This window comes from Astyanax mexicanus, chromosome 17, assembly GCF_023375975.1.
Source record: "Astyanax mexicanus isolate ESR-SI-001 chromosome 17, AstMex3_surface, whole genome shotgun sequence".
Classification (NCBI taxonomy): Eukaryota; Metazoa; Chordata; class Actinopteri; order Characiformes; family Acestrorhamphidae; genus Astyanax; species Astyanax mexicanus.
Genome location: NC_064424.1, coordinates 3,261,475 through 3,275,541, shown reverse-complemented (window position 1 = coordinate 3,275,541; position 14,067 = coordinate 3,261,475). Strand labels below are relative to the sequence as shown.

Genomic DNA, 14,067 nt, shown 5'->3' with positions numbered 1-14,067 from the left:
AGTGCTTCTCAGCAGAGGAAACTGAGCTGCTCGTTCATGCTGGTTTGTTCTGTTTATTATTGATGTAAAAGTTTACTGCCAAGATAGCAATGAACATCTGACTGTTGACATCTGTCTACAGCCCTATCTGGAAGGGATTATGCACACTTCTACTGAGTGATACTACTATTGCATCTGGACTACAGTTGAAAAACAGGAGGACCAGTGATTCTTTAAGGCTTTCTCAATCACATGACATCATCTCGTTCAGGAGCTCCTCCATTTCCACTCGCTGTTGTGTAAAAGTGTAATTACAGTGCGCGGCAGTGAACAAATAGCTATTTTATTAAACACGAGGAGACAAAACTCCTCAGATGTGGATCTGGACGGGATTAAAATTACCGGAGGACCACAGAGTTCAGAGAAAAACTGTTAATATGCTAAAAAAAAAACACGTACATGATTGTTCTGGACGGGAATAAAATCAGAGAGGACCCCCATAAAAGAGAAAATTACCCCAGGAGCCCCTGAGAAACAAAGTTTTCTTTTGCCAAGATAGCAATATGCCAACAATTTACACACCTGAACACACCTCGTTTCCAGACAATAGACTGTTTTTGGGGTGTCAGATAGCAATGAGCATCACCACATGCTATGAGCATGGTTTAAGATAGAGGCCACCGTGTTCCCACCAATTGTCAGACCACTCTTTTCTCACAGGATCCCTGTAAAGTTCCTGTACTCTGAGCCAGAAAGCAGCTACAGAGAAGACAAATCATCAGATAACCAGCAACAAAATTCATTCAATTTTTTCTGGAGCCTGAGCGAACGATTCTAATTCAAAAACAAAACAGCTGGGTGTTTCTGGGTCGGGATGAGAGAGGTCTGCTGTCCCTTTCCCTGGAGCGAGGTTCTTTACCTGGCCGGTTGTTAAAATGGGTTCCAGAGCGAGCGAGTGGCTGAGGATCAAAGCTGCGGGAACATGAGGGAATATTAAAGGGCTGTGCTGTACTCGCCTTGGGCTCAGTCTGCTCCACAATCTGCTTCAGATCTTCAATGGTCTCCAGCAGCATGCTCTTCTCCTCCTGCAGCTTCTCTACCTCCTCTTTTAGTGCAGCGCTCCTCAGTTCCTCCTCCTGCAAACGCACAGCACAGCCATAAACCCTCAGAGAGCGGCGACTCTCTCAGGGGGCGCTGCTCTTCAGTCCCCCTCAGAACGGATAAGCAGGGCCCGGCGCCTGCAGCGTACTTTACCTTGTAATTGAACCTCCTGGATAAATCACTTTTACTCGATACCGGAGTTTCAGTCGGGGTCAAATAAGGTGGAGAGACGATTCCAGCCAACTAGAAAAAGGACAGAAAAAGACTAATTTAAACATAGACCTATACACCGAAGAGACAATGCAGTAATTATAATAATGCATATTATAATAATCCAGGGTCCATTTTAGATGCTCAATTAATCTTCAACTCTATTAAATGCAACTTAAATCTCAGCTGAATATAATTTACTCTGTATAGAACCTAACCCAACACCTAACCCTGACTTTGACCATCAATCCTGAAACCTAACCTTAGACTTTAATCTAACTCTAAAACCTCACACTAAACCATGACTTAGCCCTAAAAACCTAACACTAAACAAAACCATATCCTAAAACTTTGACTTAACCCTAAACCAAACCATAACACTAAACCTTTAATCTAACTCTAAAACCTAACACTAAACCATGACTCAACCGTAAAACCTAACACTAAACCATGACTCAACCGTAAAAACTAACACTAAACCATGACTCAACCCTAAAAACCTAACACAACGAAACCATATCCTAAAAATTTTATCTGACCCTAAAACCTAACACTAAACCATGACTCAACCCTAAAAACCTAACACAATAAAACCATATCCTAAAAATTTTATCTGACCCTAAAACCTAACACTAAACCATGACTCAACCCTAAAAACTAACACTAAACCATGACTCAACCCTAAAAACCTAACACAACGAAACCATATCCTAAAAATTTTATCTGACCCTAAAACCTAACACTAAACCATGACTCAACCCTAAAAACCTAACACAATAAAACCATATCCTAAAAATTTTATCTGACCCTAAAACCTAAGACTAAACCATGACTCAACCCTAAAAACCTAACACAATAAAACCATATCCTAAAAATTTTATCTGACCCTAAAACCTAACACTAAACCATGACTCAACCCTAAAAACCTAACACAACAAAACCATATCCTAAAAATTTTATCTGACCCTAAAACCTAACACTAAACCATGACTCAACCCTAAAAACCTAACACAATAAAACCATATCCTAAAAATTTTATCTGACCCTAAAACCTAACACTAAACCATGACTCAACCCTAAAAACTAACACTAAACCATGACTCAACCCTAAAAACCTAACACAACGAAACCATATCCTAAAAATTTTATCTGACCCTAAAACCTAACACTAAACCATGACTCAACCCTAAAAACCTAACACAATAAAACCATATCCTAAAAATTTTATCTGACCCTAAAACCTAACACTAAACCATGACTCAACCCTAAAAACTAACACTAAACCATGACTCAACCGTAAAAACTAACACTAAACCATGACTCAACCGTAAAAACCTAACACAACATAACCATATCCTAAAAAAATTATCTGACCCTAAAACCTAACACTAAACCATGACTCAACCCTAAAAACTAACACTAAACCATGACTCAACCCTAAAAACCTAACACAACAAAACCATATCCTAAAAATTTTATCTGACCCTAAAACCTAACACTAAACCATGACTCAACCCTAAAAACCTAACACAATAAAACCATATCCTAAAAATTTTATCTGACCCTAAAACCTAACACTAAACCATGACTCAACCCTAAAAACTAACACTAAACCATGACTCAACCCTAAAAACCTAACACAACATAACCATATCCTAAAAATTTTATCTGACCCTAAAACCTAACACTAAACCATGACTCAACCCTAAAAACTAACACTAAACCATGACTCAACCCTAAAAACCTAACACAACATAACCATATCCTAAACATTTTATCTGACCCTAAAACCTAACACTAAACCATGACTCAACCCTAAAAACCTAACACAATAAAACCATATCCTAAAAATTTTATCTGACCCTAAAACCTAACACTAAACCATGACTCAACCCTAAAAACCTAACACAACAAAACCATATCCTAAAAAATTTATCTAACCCTAAAACCTAACACTAAACCATGACTCAACCCTAAAAACCTAACACAACAAAACCATATCCTAAAAATTTTATCTGACCCTAAAACCTAACACTAAACCATGACTCAACCCTAAAAACCTAACACAATAAAACCATATCCTAAAAATTTTATCTGACCCTAAAACCTAACACTAAACCATGACTCAACCCTAAAAACTAACACTAAACCATGACTCAACCCTAAAAACCTAACACAACAAAACCATATCCTAAAAAATTTATCTAACCCTAAAACCTAACACTAAACCATGACTCAACCCTAAAAATTAACACTAAACCATGACTCAACCCTAAAAACCTAACACAACAAAACAAAACCATATCCTAAAAATTTTATCTGACCCTAAAACCTAACACTAAACCATGACTCAACCCTAAAAACCTAACACAACAAAACCATATCCTAAAAATTTTATCTGACCCTAAAACCTAACACTAAACCATGACTCAACCCTAAAAACCTAACACAATAAAACCATATCCTAAAAATTTTATCTGACCCTAAAACCTAACACTAAACCATGACTCAACCCTAAAAACTAACACTAAACCATGACTCAACCCTAAAAACCTAACACAACAAAACCATATCCTAAAAAATTTATCTAACCCTAAAACCTAACACTAAACCATGACTCAACCCTAAAAATTAACACTAAACCATGACTCAACCCTAAAAACCTAACACAACAAAACAAAACCATATCCTAAAAATTTTATCTGACCCTAAAACCTAACACTAAACCATGACTCAACCCTAAAAACCTAACACAACGAAACCATATCCTAAAAATTTTATCTAACCCTAAAACCTAACACTAAACCATGACTCAACCCTAAAAACCTAACACAACAAAACCATATCCTAAAAATTTTATCTGACCCTAAAACCTAACACTAAACCATGACTCAACCCTAAAAACCTAACACAACATAACCATATCCTAAAAAAATTATCTGACCCTAAAACCTAACACTAAACCATGACTCAACCCTAAAAACTAACACTAAACCATGACTCAACCCTAAAAACCTAACACAATAAAACCATATCCTAAAAATTTTATCTGACCCTAAAACCTAACACTAAACCATGACTCAACCCTAAAAACCTAACACAACATAACCATATCCTAACATTTTTATCTAACCCTAAAACCTAACACTAAACCATGACTCAACCCTAAAACCTAACCCTAAACCATAACACTTTATATTTTCTCTACCCCTAAAACAACTTTAATCTAACTTTAACCTCAACCATGAATCAACCCTGAAACCTAACCCTAAACCATAACTTAACCATAAAACCTAACACTAAACCAAACCGTACCCATGGACCAACCCTAAAACCTAACACTAAACCAAACCGTACCCATGGACCAACCCTAAAACCTAACATTACACTTTAATCTAACCCTAAAACCTCACACTAAACCATGACTCAACCCTAAACCTAACATTAAACCAAACCATAACCTAAAACATTAATCTAATCCTAAAACCTAACATTAAACCTTAAAACCCAACATTAAACTAAACCATAACCTGAACCTAATACTGTAGATACAAAAACTGCTGACTAGGGCTTTTAAGAACTTCACATGCATTTCAGAAGAGCAGTGATGATTACAGATTACAGACGGACAGACAGACAGACGGACGTGGTGTGACTTTACCTGGTCAGGGCTAATAGGAGGTGGGGGTGCTTTTCGTTTTTTGGGGGTTGTGCTTCTCTCTTCATTTAACTTAGCCACATGATCATGCTGAGATTGCGTGAGTAAGAGAGGAAAGAGAGAGAGAGCAAACCAGTGGATTTAGAGCTGTTAGTAATAGAAAAGGTGCAAAATTGTATCATTTCACAAGGAAGAGGGTTCATATCTCTACAGTGAGAGAGGCACAGGCTCATGCATGTTGCATTACAGCACTTTTTAAACAACAGAAATATACTATACTCTTCTATAACCCTTCCTATAAAACCTGTATTCATAATGCATGTATACTAGCGCATGTCAAAAATGTTTAATATCATTAAAAAGTTAATTTATTTCAGTAATTCAGTTCAAAATGTGAAACTCATATTATATAGATGTATTAAACACAGAGTGATCTATTTTAAGCGATTATATTTTTTATAGTTGATAATTATGGCTCACAGCCAATACAAAAAAAACAAATCAGTGTCTCAGAAAATTAGATGATATAAGACCAATTGCTGCTTTTAGCAGTGCTGGCAGTGTACCGAATCCTGCTGGAAAATGAAATCTGCATCTCCATAAAAGTTGTCAGTAGCAGAGGGAAGCTGTAAGATATGAAGTGCTGTAAGATTTTGTGGGAAAACAAAACTGCACTGAGTTTAGACTTGATAATAAAACACAGTGGATCAACACCAGCAGATGACAGACATGACTCTCCAAACCATCACTGAACTAAAGGCTAAAGCTGTTGTTTCCATGTGGGTCAGCCAGACATCTTTCTGTAGCAGTTTTCTCCAGTTTCCAAGTGTCTTTTAAAGGTGTAGGACACTAAGAAGAACTTCTACTTTTAATAGTTACAGAGTTCTCTGTGTTTTTGGGTCTTTTTCTAGTTATTATGATGAAAGTGTACATTTTTTATACTTATCAGCTGTAAGCTGTTACCTAATGACTTGTTTTCTAAAATATATATATTTTTGGTTCATTAATTCCATAAAAGCCCTGGCAGTTTCCTGCTAACTTTTGTACCATATAAGTTCACTGGATTTTGTATCATCCCTTGTGTATTTAAATATAATAATAGTGTACTTAAACTATATGCAAAATAATTAAAGTATAATGTTTCTACTAATAATTACATTTTTACCTGCTTAATCTGTGTTTTAGTATACTTTACTTGGCTGCGCTAATTTTGTACTGGTGATGTACTTAAGTAAAATATATTCTTAGTATTATTTTATGAAACTGAGCTTTTTATGATAAATATACTTTTACCAAATGTGTTCTAGGAGCTGATATTTCTGCAATAAAACTGTGCTTAAGTGAAATTTGAGAGCTTTAATAGCAGCAATAAACAGAAAGCAGTGTATGCATGTAGCTAGAAGTATTTACCATTTAATATATAAGCTTATGACAGATATAAGGAATTATATATATGTCTTATAATATAATCTAAATGCTTGAATGAATACAGGATTCATAGGAAGCGTCACTAACTCGTCTAGCATCTCAGCCTCAATGCAAAGTACAGTAAGAAAAGCTCAATTTCGTAACTACAGCAGAGAGAATCTCAAAACTGTGATTTTAACACTGATAAATTAAATTGATAATCTTTGAGTATTTAGGGAATAGCAATAGTTCGCAAACCCAATAACGCATAAATCAGAAAGAGAAAAGTAACAGAATAAAACCAAAGAAACAGAAGCAATGAAAGATGAATGGAAATAAGTGGCTTACCTGCGGCGTTCTGCTCAAACTCTTATCTGCTTTATGGGAAATAAAAAAAGGAAAGAATGGGGTGGGAGGTATAAAAGGAATAATAATAAAAATTAATGTCATTTCTCGCCTCCCATTGTAATTATGGCTGTATTCATCTTTTCATCTTTCATTATATTCACACACATTCTCCAGGGTCTGACAAAAATATCTGCTGTTTATATTTGTTCCTATAGAATTTACATCAACCCCCTTCAAACTCCACTGACTTTAGAGTACAAACTGAGAAAAAGATAAAGTAAACGAACAGATAAGTAAATAATTAAATAAATACATAAACAAACAAAGAATGGTACAAATAACAAGGAAATGGGAGAAAAATATAAGTTAAATAATTAAATAAATAAAGTTTAATACAGATGAATGCTGGAAAATTTATTGCTTTAATGCATGATTAATTTAGAAACTTTTAATGTATTCATATTTTTTAAAAATTCAATTTAATCACGTCATAAAATTAAGCCAGGTGATGCATCTTTGTTTATAGATATAAACACAGCATCAGTTATGATGAGTTATTTTATATATATATATATATATATATATATATATATATATTTTTTTTTTTATATGTCCGTCAAAAGTTTGGACACCTCTTCTCATTTAATGTTATTCATTATTTCTTTATTTAATGTATTTTCTACATCATAGATTAATATTAAAGCCACTGAACAAAATACTACTTGAGTAAAGAATAGATAACCAACATTTCTAACTAGTTTCACATTTTTTAAGGACTTATAGTTTACTAGACATTATTAAAAAAGTACCAATTTATAATGTCTTAACTTGCGTAAATTAATAATTAATAATAAAACAAATCCAAATTTATCAACATTAACATTTTTAATATTATAACATTATAGTCATTATGGCTTTTGTTCTTAATGGCTTTTAAAAAAAATTTCCCCCTTAAATTACTTTTACTTTTATACTTTAAGTAGTTGATTTAAAACCAGTACTTTTTTTAAACACTTTTACTTAAAGAGTAAAAAGAGTAAAAAGCTTGAGTTGATACTTTTTTCAACTTCTACTAAAGTATTTTTTTAAACTTTAGTATCTATACTCTATTCTACCTTCAGAGTAATGAATGGAGATACTTTACACACCTTAGCTGAGAGTCAGTATCTCTCCAGCACTAGATGGCAGTGTTAAACCTGTGATTCCCAGTGAACAGGAGGGTGTGTGTGTGTGTGTGTACAACGCTTTGCCCAAATGAGGGAAAATAAAACACAATGGCTCCAAATCTGCTGATGAATTTCCACCCACTGCAGCTTTTCATGAGTGAGAATTTTATAAAAGTGAAGACGGTCTCAGCTAATCACTGAAGGACTTTCAGCTCAGAGACGAGAGATTATTATTCTTTATAAAAGATCGTCTAAAACAATGATCTGCTGCTTTACATCTTACATCAGCACTTTAACATTCACTCCTGACTACAGCACAGCTCAACACAGCACAAACTGATTCATTAATCATTCAAATAAAGAGTTAAACCTTTAAAAGTTCCTTTTTAACTCATATTAGTGTTTGTTTTTACTCTGTTTAAATTGTTAAAAGAAGAAGATAAATCATGACTAAGTACGACGAACATTTTTACTTAATGAAGATTAAGTACTATTAACCATTATAAATGTTTGCATATAATTAAGAACTCATTTTCATTAACAGTCCTATACCAGCTCTGGAAACATGAAGAGATCACTTCAGTTTCTGAATCAGTTTCTCTGATTTTGCTATTTATAGGTTTATGTTTGAGTAAAATGAACATTGTTGTTTTATTCTATAAACTACAGACAACATTTCTCCCAAATTCCAAATAAAAATATTGTAGTTTAGAGCATTTATTTGCAGTAAATGAAAAATGTCTGAAAAAACAAAAAAGATTCAGAGCTTTCAGACCTCAAATAATGCAGAGAAAACAAGTTCATATTCATAAAGTTTTAAGAGTTCAGAAATCAATATTTGGTGGAATAACCCTGGTGGTTTTTAATCACAGTTTTCTTCATGCATCTTGGCATCATGTTCTCCTCCACCAGTCTTACACACTGCTTTTGGATAACTTTATGCTGCTTTACTCCTGGTGCAAAACTTTAAGCAGTTCAGTTTGGTGGTTTGATGGTTTGTGATCATCCATCTTCCTCTTGATTATATTCCAGAGGTTTTCAATTTGGTAAAATTAAAGAAACTCATCATTTTTACTCACTTTGTATACTTATATAATTAATAATTTAAAACTGTGCTAGTTGCTTTTTAACTCACATTAGTGTTTGTTTAACTCTGTTAAATTGTTAAAAGAAGTAAAAATGAATAATAAGAAGATTAATCAATTAGTACGCCCAACATTTGCTTATTCCAAATGAAATTACCAAATAAAAAACCTCTGGAATATAATCAAGAGGAAGATGGATGATCACAAGCCATCAAACCACCAAACTGAACTGCTTGAATTTTTGCACCAGGAGTAAAGCAGCATAAAGTTATCCAAAAGCAGTGTGTAAGACTGGTGGAGGAGAACATGATGACAAGATGCATGAAAACTGGGATTAAAAACCACCAGGGTTATTTCACCAAATATTGATTTCTGAACTCTTAAAACTTGATGAATATGAACTTATTTTCTTATTATTTCAGCCATTTCTCATTTTCACAATTTTTTTTTTTTTTGGAATTTCAGCCCAGAATTCCCACATTGGGAGCCAACAGGAAAATTACGTATTGTCTAATAAGCTTCTCAGCTGTTCAATTTGTGTAAAATTAAGTGAAAATACAGGATAATCTCTAATCATACAAAGTGAGTGAAAATTGTTGCTTTAAATCTACAATTGGGTAACAGGAAAGTGATGAAACCTTTTTTGTCCAAACAAAGAAGATAAATTAAGTGGGCGGAGTTAAATTAAATCTGTGGAGAAACCTGCAAAAACCATCCTGCTACCACCCCTCAGCAGAGCTCCACCCACTAGATCAGTTGAAGATGCTAGCTGAGAACCTCAGCCAGTAGACTTCGTCTGAGGGAGGAATCTGTACTTACTGTCTGTTGCAAGTCAGCAGATGAGAGAGATGTAAGAACTTTCAAATAATGAGTTTTGCACTTCTATCACAGTTAAGCATGAACACACTAATGTGCAGGGCGTGGCCAGAAATGAATGTGTATTTGCATAAAAGTGACAATACCCTAAAAAAGCTCAAGAATAGAAGGGGTGAGATCTCTATAGGTAAGAGTAATTTTATGTAAATTACTTTAAATCAGAATGAGTTAAAATTACCCCAAGAGTAAAAATCAACTCTCAAATATTTCACTATTAATTTAAACTTAACTTCAACTCTTTTTTTAGCTGTTTAAATAAGACGTAAGCCGTCTTCATGTTTAGGTACAGCTTGTTTTATAGCGTTTTGTTTTCCCGCACTGAAGCAGCATGCTCTTACCCTGTAAGAACACTGTAAGCACTTTCTCTCTGAAGCGTAAAGAACATTCCTGTGGCTGTGAAACGCTGTTTTAAATCCTACACAGAAACTCAGCCTGAGTGACTCACGCTGTCTGCAGCCCAGATTACTCAGCTCAACCCGCACAGCTCCCCATGAACGGCTGGAATTCCTGTTTTATTCATGTTATTTAATGGATTTCAGACGATGCTGTGCAGAAACTAAAAGTGCATCGATCTTCCTTTTTCAGTCCTGATACTCATCAATACCCGATACTGATACAATACCATTTTTAAATGAATTAAACATTAATATCACAATGTGGGAGAGACTTACACCATTGTGATGTAGCACAAGCCAAAACTAATGTGTGGCAAATATGCAGCCTGAACATGGGGCGTGGCCAACAACAGCTTATTTGCATAAAAGTGTCAGAGCCCTTAAACGGCTCATTGTGAAAGAGACTGTAACTGGTTAGAATAGAGCTGTGAGAACTTTATCTTTATGTGAGAGAGATTTTTGTGTAAAAAACTTCATGAACATGTTTTAATTAACATGTTTTAATTAATCACAAACTACTCTCCATCATGGATGATGATGGTCACCCATTACATTCCATCATCATGGATCATAGCAGCAGTTTCAGTGGCAGGTTCTTGTCACAGAGCTGCTCTACGGACAGACTGAGAAGATCGTTCGTCCCGAGAGCCATCAGACTCTTCAACTCCTCCCAGTGGAGCCGGAAGAGAGAAGACAGATGAGAAACAAGGCTCATATGTGCTTTCTTAATCACAGCCTTTTTTTTATTTATTTTTTTTATCTGTACTGGAAAAACACCATACACATCTACACCCTGAGACTCTTTTGCCTCTTTACTGTACATCCTGTACACTTGCACTCCTGGACCCTCTACTGTACATCCTGTACACTTGCACTCCTGGACACTACACTACGCACCTAACTTAAATATAATACTTGCACATGTTTATGTTTATGTTTAATAGTCATATCTACTAATACCTCCTATACTTAGTTTATTCTTTTACTGCACTACCTCATATCTACGACTGTTTACTTCCACACTTTCTATAGTTTTTTTGTAGTTATATATTTATGTACCGTATTTTTCGGACTATAAGGCGCACTTAAAAACTTTTAATTTTCACAAAAATTGACAGTGCGTCTTATAATACGGTGCGCCTTTTGTATGGATTTTACCAGTCAGGTTGTAAGGAGCAGTAAACACACACTCGGTGCAGCGTTATAGAGAGTTTCAGTGCTATACAGAGTCCAGAGCCGTGCAGCTCCGAGGCTGGAGCAGCAATAGCATTAGCTAGCTTATTCACTGTTCAGAGATCAGTATTATCTAAATTATCTAAAGTAAACACACACTCCGTGCAGAGCCGTGCCGCTCCGAGGCTGGAGCAGCAATAGCATTAGCTAGATGCTAACCGCTAAGCTAGCTAGCTTTTTCACTGTTCAGAGATCAGTATTTTCTAAATTTAGCACTTTTAATACTGCTGGAGCAGTATTATTAGAGTTAGATGCTAATCGCTAAGCGTTCACCGTTCAGAGGTGAGTTATCAGCCTGTAAGTCTGTGCTGCTTTGCCTGGCTAGCATTAGCTAGATGCTAAGCGCTAACTCTCTCAGAGGTGAGTTTTATCAGCCTGTAATCTGCTTGTTTACCGTGTTAAAACAAGCTACGGGGGACGAATCGCTAGCTAATATCTCACTGTCTTACCAGAACACGCAGGATTACTCAGTGTAACGCTGTCGTTTAAGTTTGGGTTAACTTTACTAGTTTAGGTGACTAGCTAGCGTGCTAGCGGATAGCTATGCTAACGCTGGTGCAGCAAGCCTTAGTGGACATCTGGAAATCTAAGCTTACTGTAAATAAACTGAAGCACGTTACTCACCCAAATAAACAGTTTTCAGGAGAGGAATCTGTGTAGATTAATATCCAGCACTCGTTTGACTTTGAAAGAGCTAGATTTATATATACTGAGACGCTCCACCGGCAAGCGACCACCCCCGGTGGGGGAAGGGAAACATGGCGCCACCCCTGTTCACTTTGATATAGGCACCCTTTCTAGTGTCACTTAACGCGCCTTATAATGCGATGCGCCCTATGTATGGAAAAATACCAGAAAATAGGCGTTCTTTGATAGTGCGTCTTATAATACGGTGCGCCTTATAGTCCGAAAAATACGGTATATATATTTTTAAGTCTCAATTTAGAATTTTATCCCTCAATAAGTGTATTGTACTACACTTATTGTTTGTTTCTACTGTGTTGTGTAATTGCTACTGGCTGCTAAATTTCCTTCGGGATCAATAAAGTATCTATCTATCTATCTATCTATCTATCTATCTATCTATCTATCTATCTAATGTTATGTAAAGCCCATAGAACTACATAAAGAGAATGAGAAAGAGAGAGAGTACAAGAGAGAAAGAGAAGGAGAGAAAGACAGTAAGAAAGAGAGAGACAGTAAGAGAAGCAAAGAGAAAGACAGAGACAGACAGAAAGAGACAAGCAGAAAAAGAGAGAAAGAGAGACTGTCAAAAAGAGAGAGAGAGACAGACAGAAAGAGACAAGGAGAAAGAGAGACAGACAAGGTGAAAAAAAGAGAGACAGTCAAAGAGAGGGAAAGAGATAGAGATAGAGAGAGACAAAGAAAGACAGAGAAAAACAGAGAAAGAGAGAGAAAGCTACAAAGAGAAAGCACAAGAGAGAGAAAAAAGGAGAAAGAAAAAGAGAGAAAGAAAGAGACAGAGAAAGAAGAAGACAGAAAGAAAAAGAGAGAGAGAGACAGAAAGAGAGAGAGAGAAAATAGAAGGAGAGACAAAAAAGAGAAAGGGAAAAAGACTAAAAAAAAGAGAGGCAGGAAGAGAAGCAAAGAGAAAGAAAGAAAAGCAGAACGAGAGAGAGAGAGAGAGAAAAAGATAGACTGTCAAAGAGAGAGAGACAGACAAGGAGATAGAGACAGACAAAGAGAAAAAGAGAAAGAGAGACAAGAGACAGAGAGAGAGACAAAGAAAGAGAGAGAAAAGAGAGAGAGAAAGCTACAAAGAGAGAATGTAAGTGAGAGAAAGAAAGAAAAAAAGAGAACAAGAAAGACAGAAAGAAAGAAACAAAAAAAGAGAGAGACAAAGAGAGAGAATAAGTGAAAGAGAAAGACAAAGAGAATGATAGAGATAGAGAGAAAGAGAGAGAAGAAGAGGCAGAGAGAAAGAAAGAGAGAGAGAGAGAGAGATGGAAAGAAAGTGAGAGAAGTTTCAGAACCCCTACAAAAGTTTACTGAAGGAACTCGTACTGTACTGTGTTCAGTACTGTACAGTATAAGAGCTGCTGCGTGTACTGAATTAAATGCGTGTTTGGGTGGTGTTATATATTTTTGGTTAAGTAGGAATCACCTGGCTCAGGCTGCTGCCGGTGGAGGGCGGTGCTGACGATGGACCGGACCTCTCCGCTGCCGGACAGCTTAGCGTAATGAAGGACGTCGTGGCCCAGAGAGTCTATGATGTGCAGATCTGCACCACCCTGCACCAGAACCTCCACCACAGCTCCACTGCTGCTCTCACTCGCCAGCATCACCGCAGTCCTGCAGAATTTACATACATCACACCCTTATCTACAGACATCACACCATAGACATCATACACACACAAACTCTCCTGCAGGATTTACATCCATCACACCCTTATCTACAGACATCACACCAGACATCACACACACACACTCCTGCAGGATTTACATCCATCACACCCTTATCCACAGACATCACACCATACACATCATACACACACACGCACACACCTGCATGATTTACACCCATCACTCCCTTATCTACAGACATCACACCATAGACATCACACACACACACTCCTGCAGGATTTA

The 14,067-nt window shown here is 36.1% G+C and overlaps 1 protein-coding gene across 6 annotated transcripts in view; it reads right to left on the bottom strand.

The window, feature by feature from the left end:
• Positions 1-14,067, bottom strand: part of rai14 (retinoic acid induced 14) — a 109,606-nt gene that overhangs the window by 14,185 nt on the left and 81,354 nt on the right. For 3 of the 6 annotated variants that reach the window (XM_022666541.2, XM_022666545.2, XM_049466376.1), the window contains exons 9-13: positions 13,584-13,771; positions 6,704-6,732; positions 4,952-5,038; positions 1,234-1,323; positions 996-1,115 (exon numbers count right to left, since the gene is read on the bottom strand). In XM_022666541.2, the coding sequence (XP_022522262.2) occupies positions 996-1,115; positions 1,234-1,323; positions 4,952-5,038; positions 6,704-6,732; positions 13,584-13,771 (514 nt within the window). The remainder of the gene's footprint in view (positions 1-995; positions 1,116-1,233; positions 1,324-4,951; positions 5,039-6,703; positions 6,733-13,583; positions 13,772-14,067) is intronic. The other 3 variants (XM_022666542.2, XM_022666543.2, XM_022666544.2) reach the window with 3 other exon arrangements.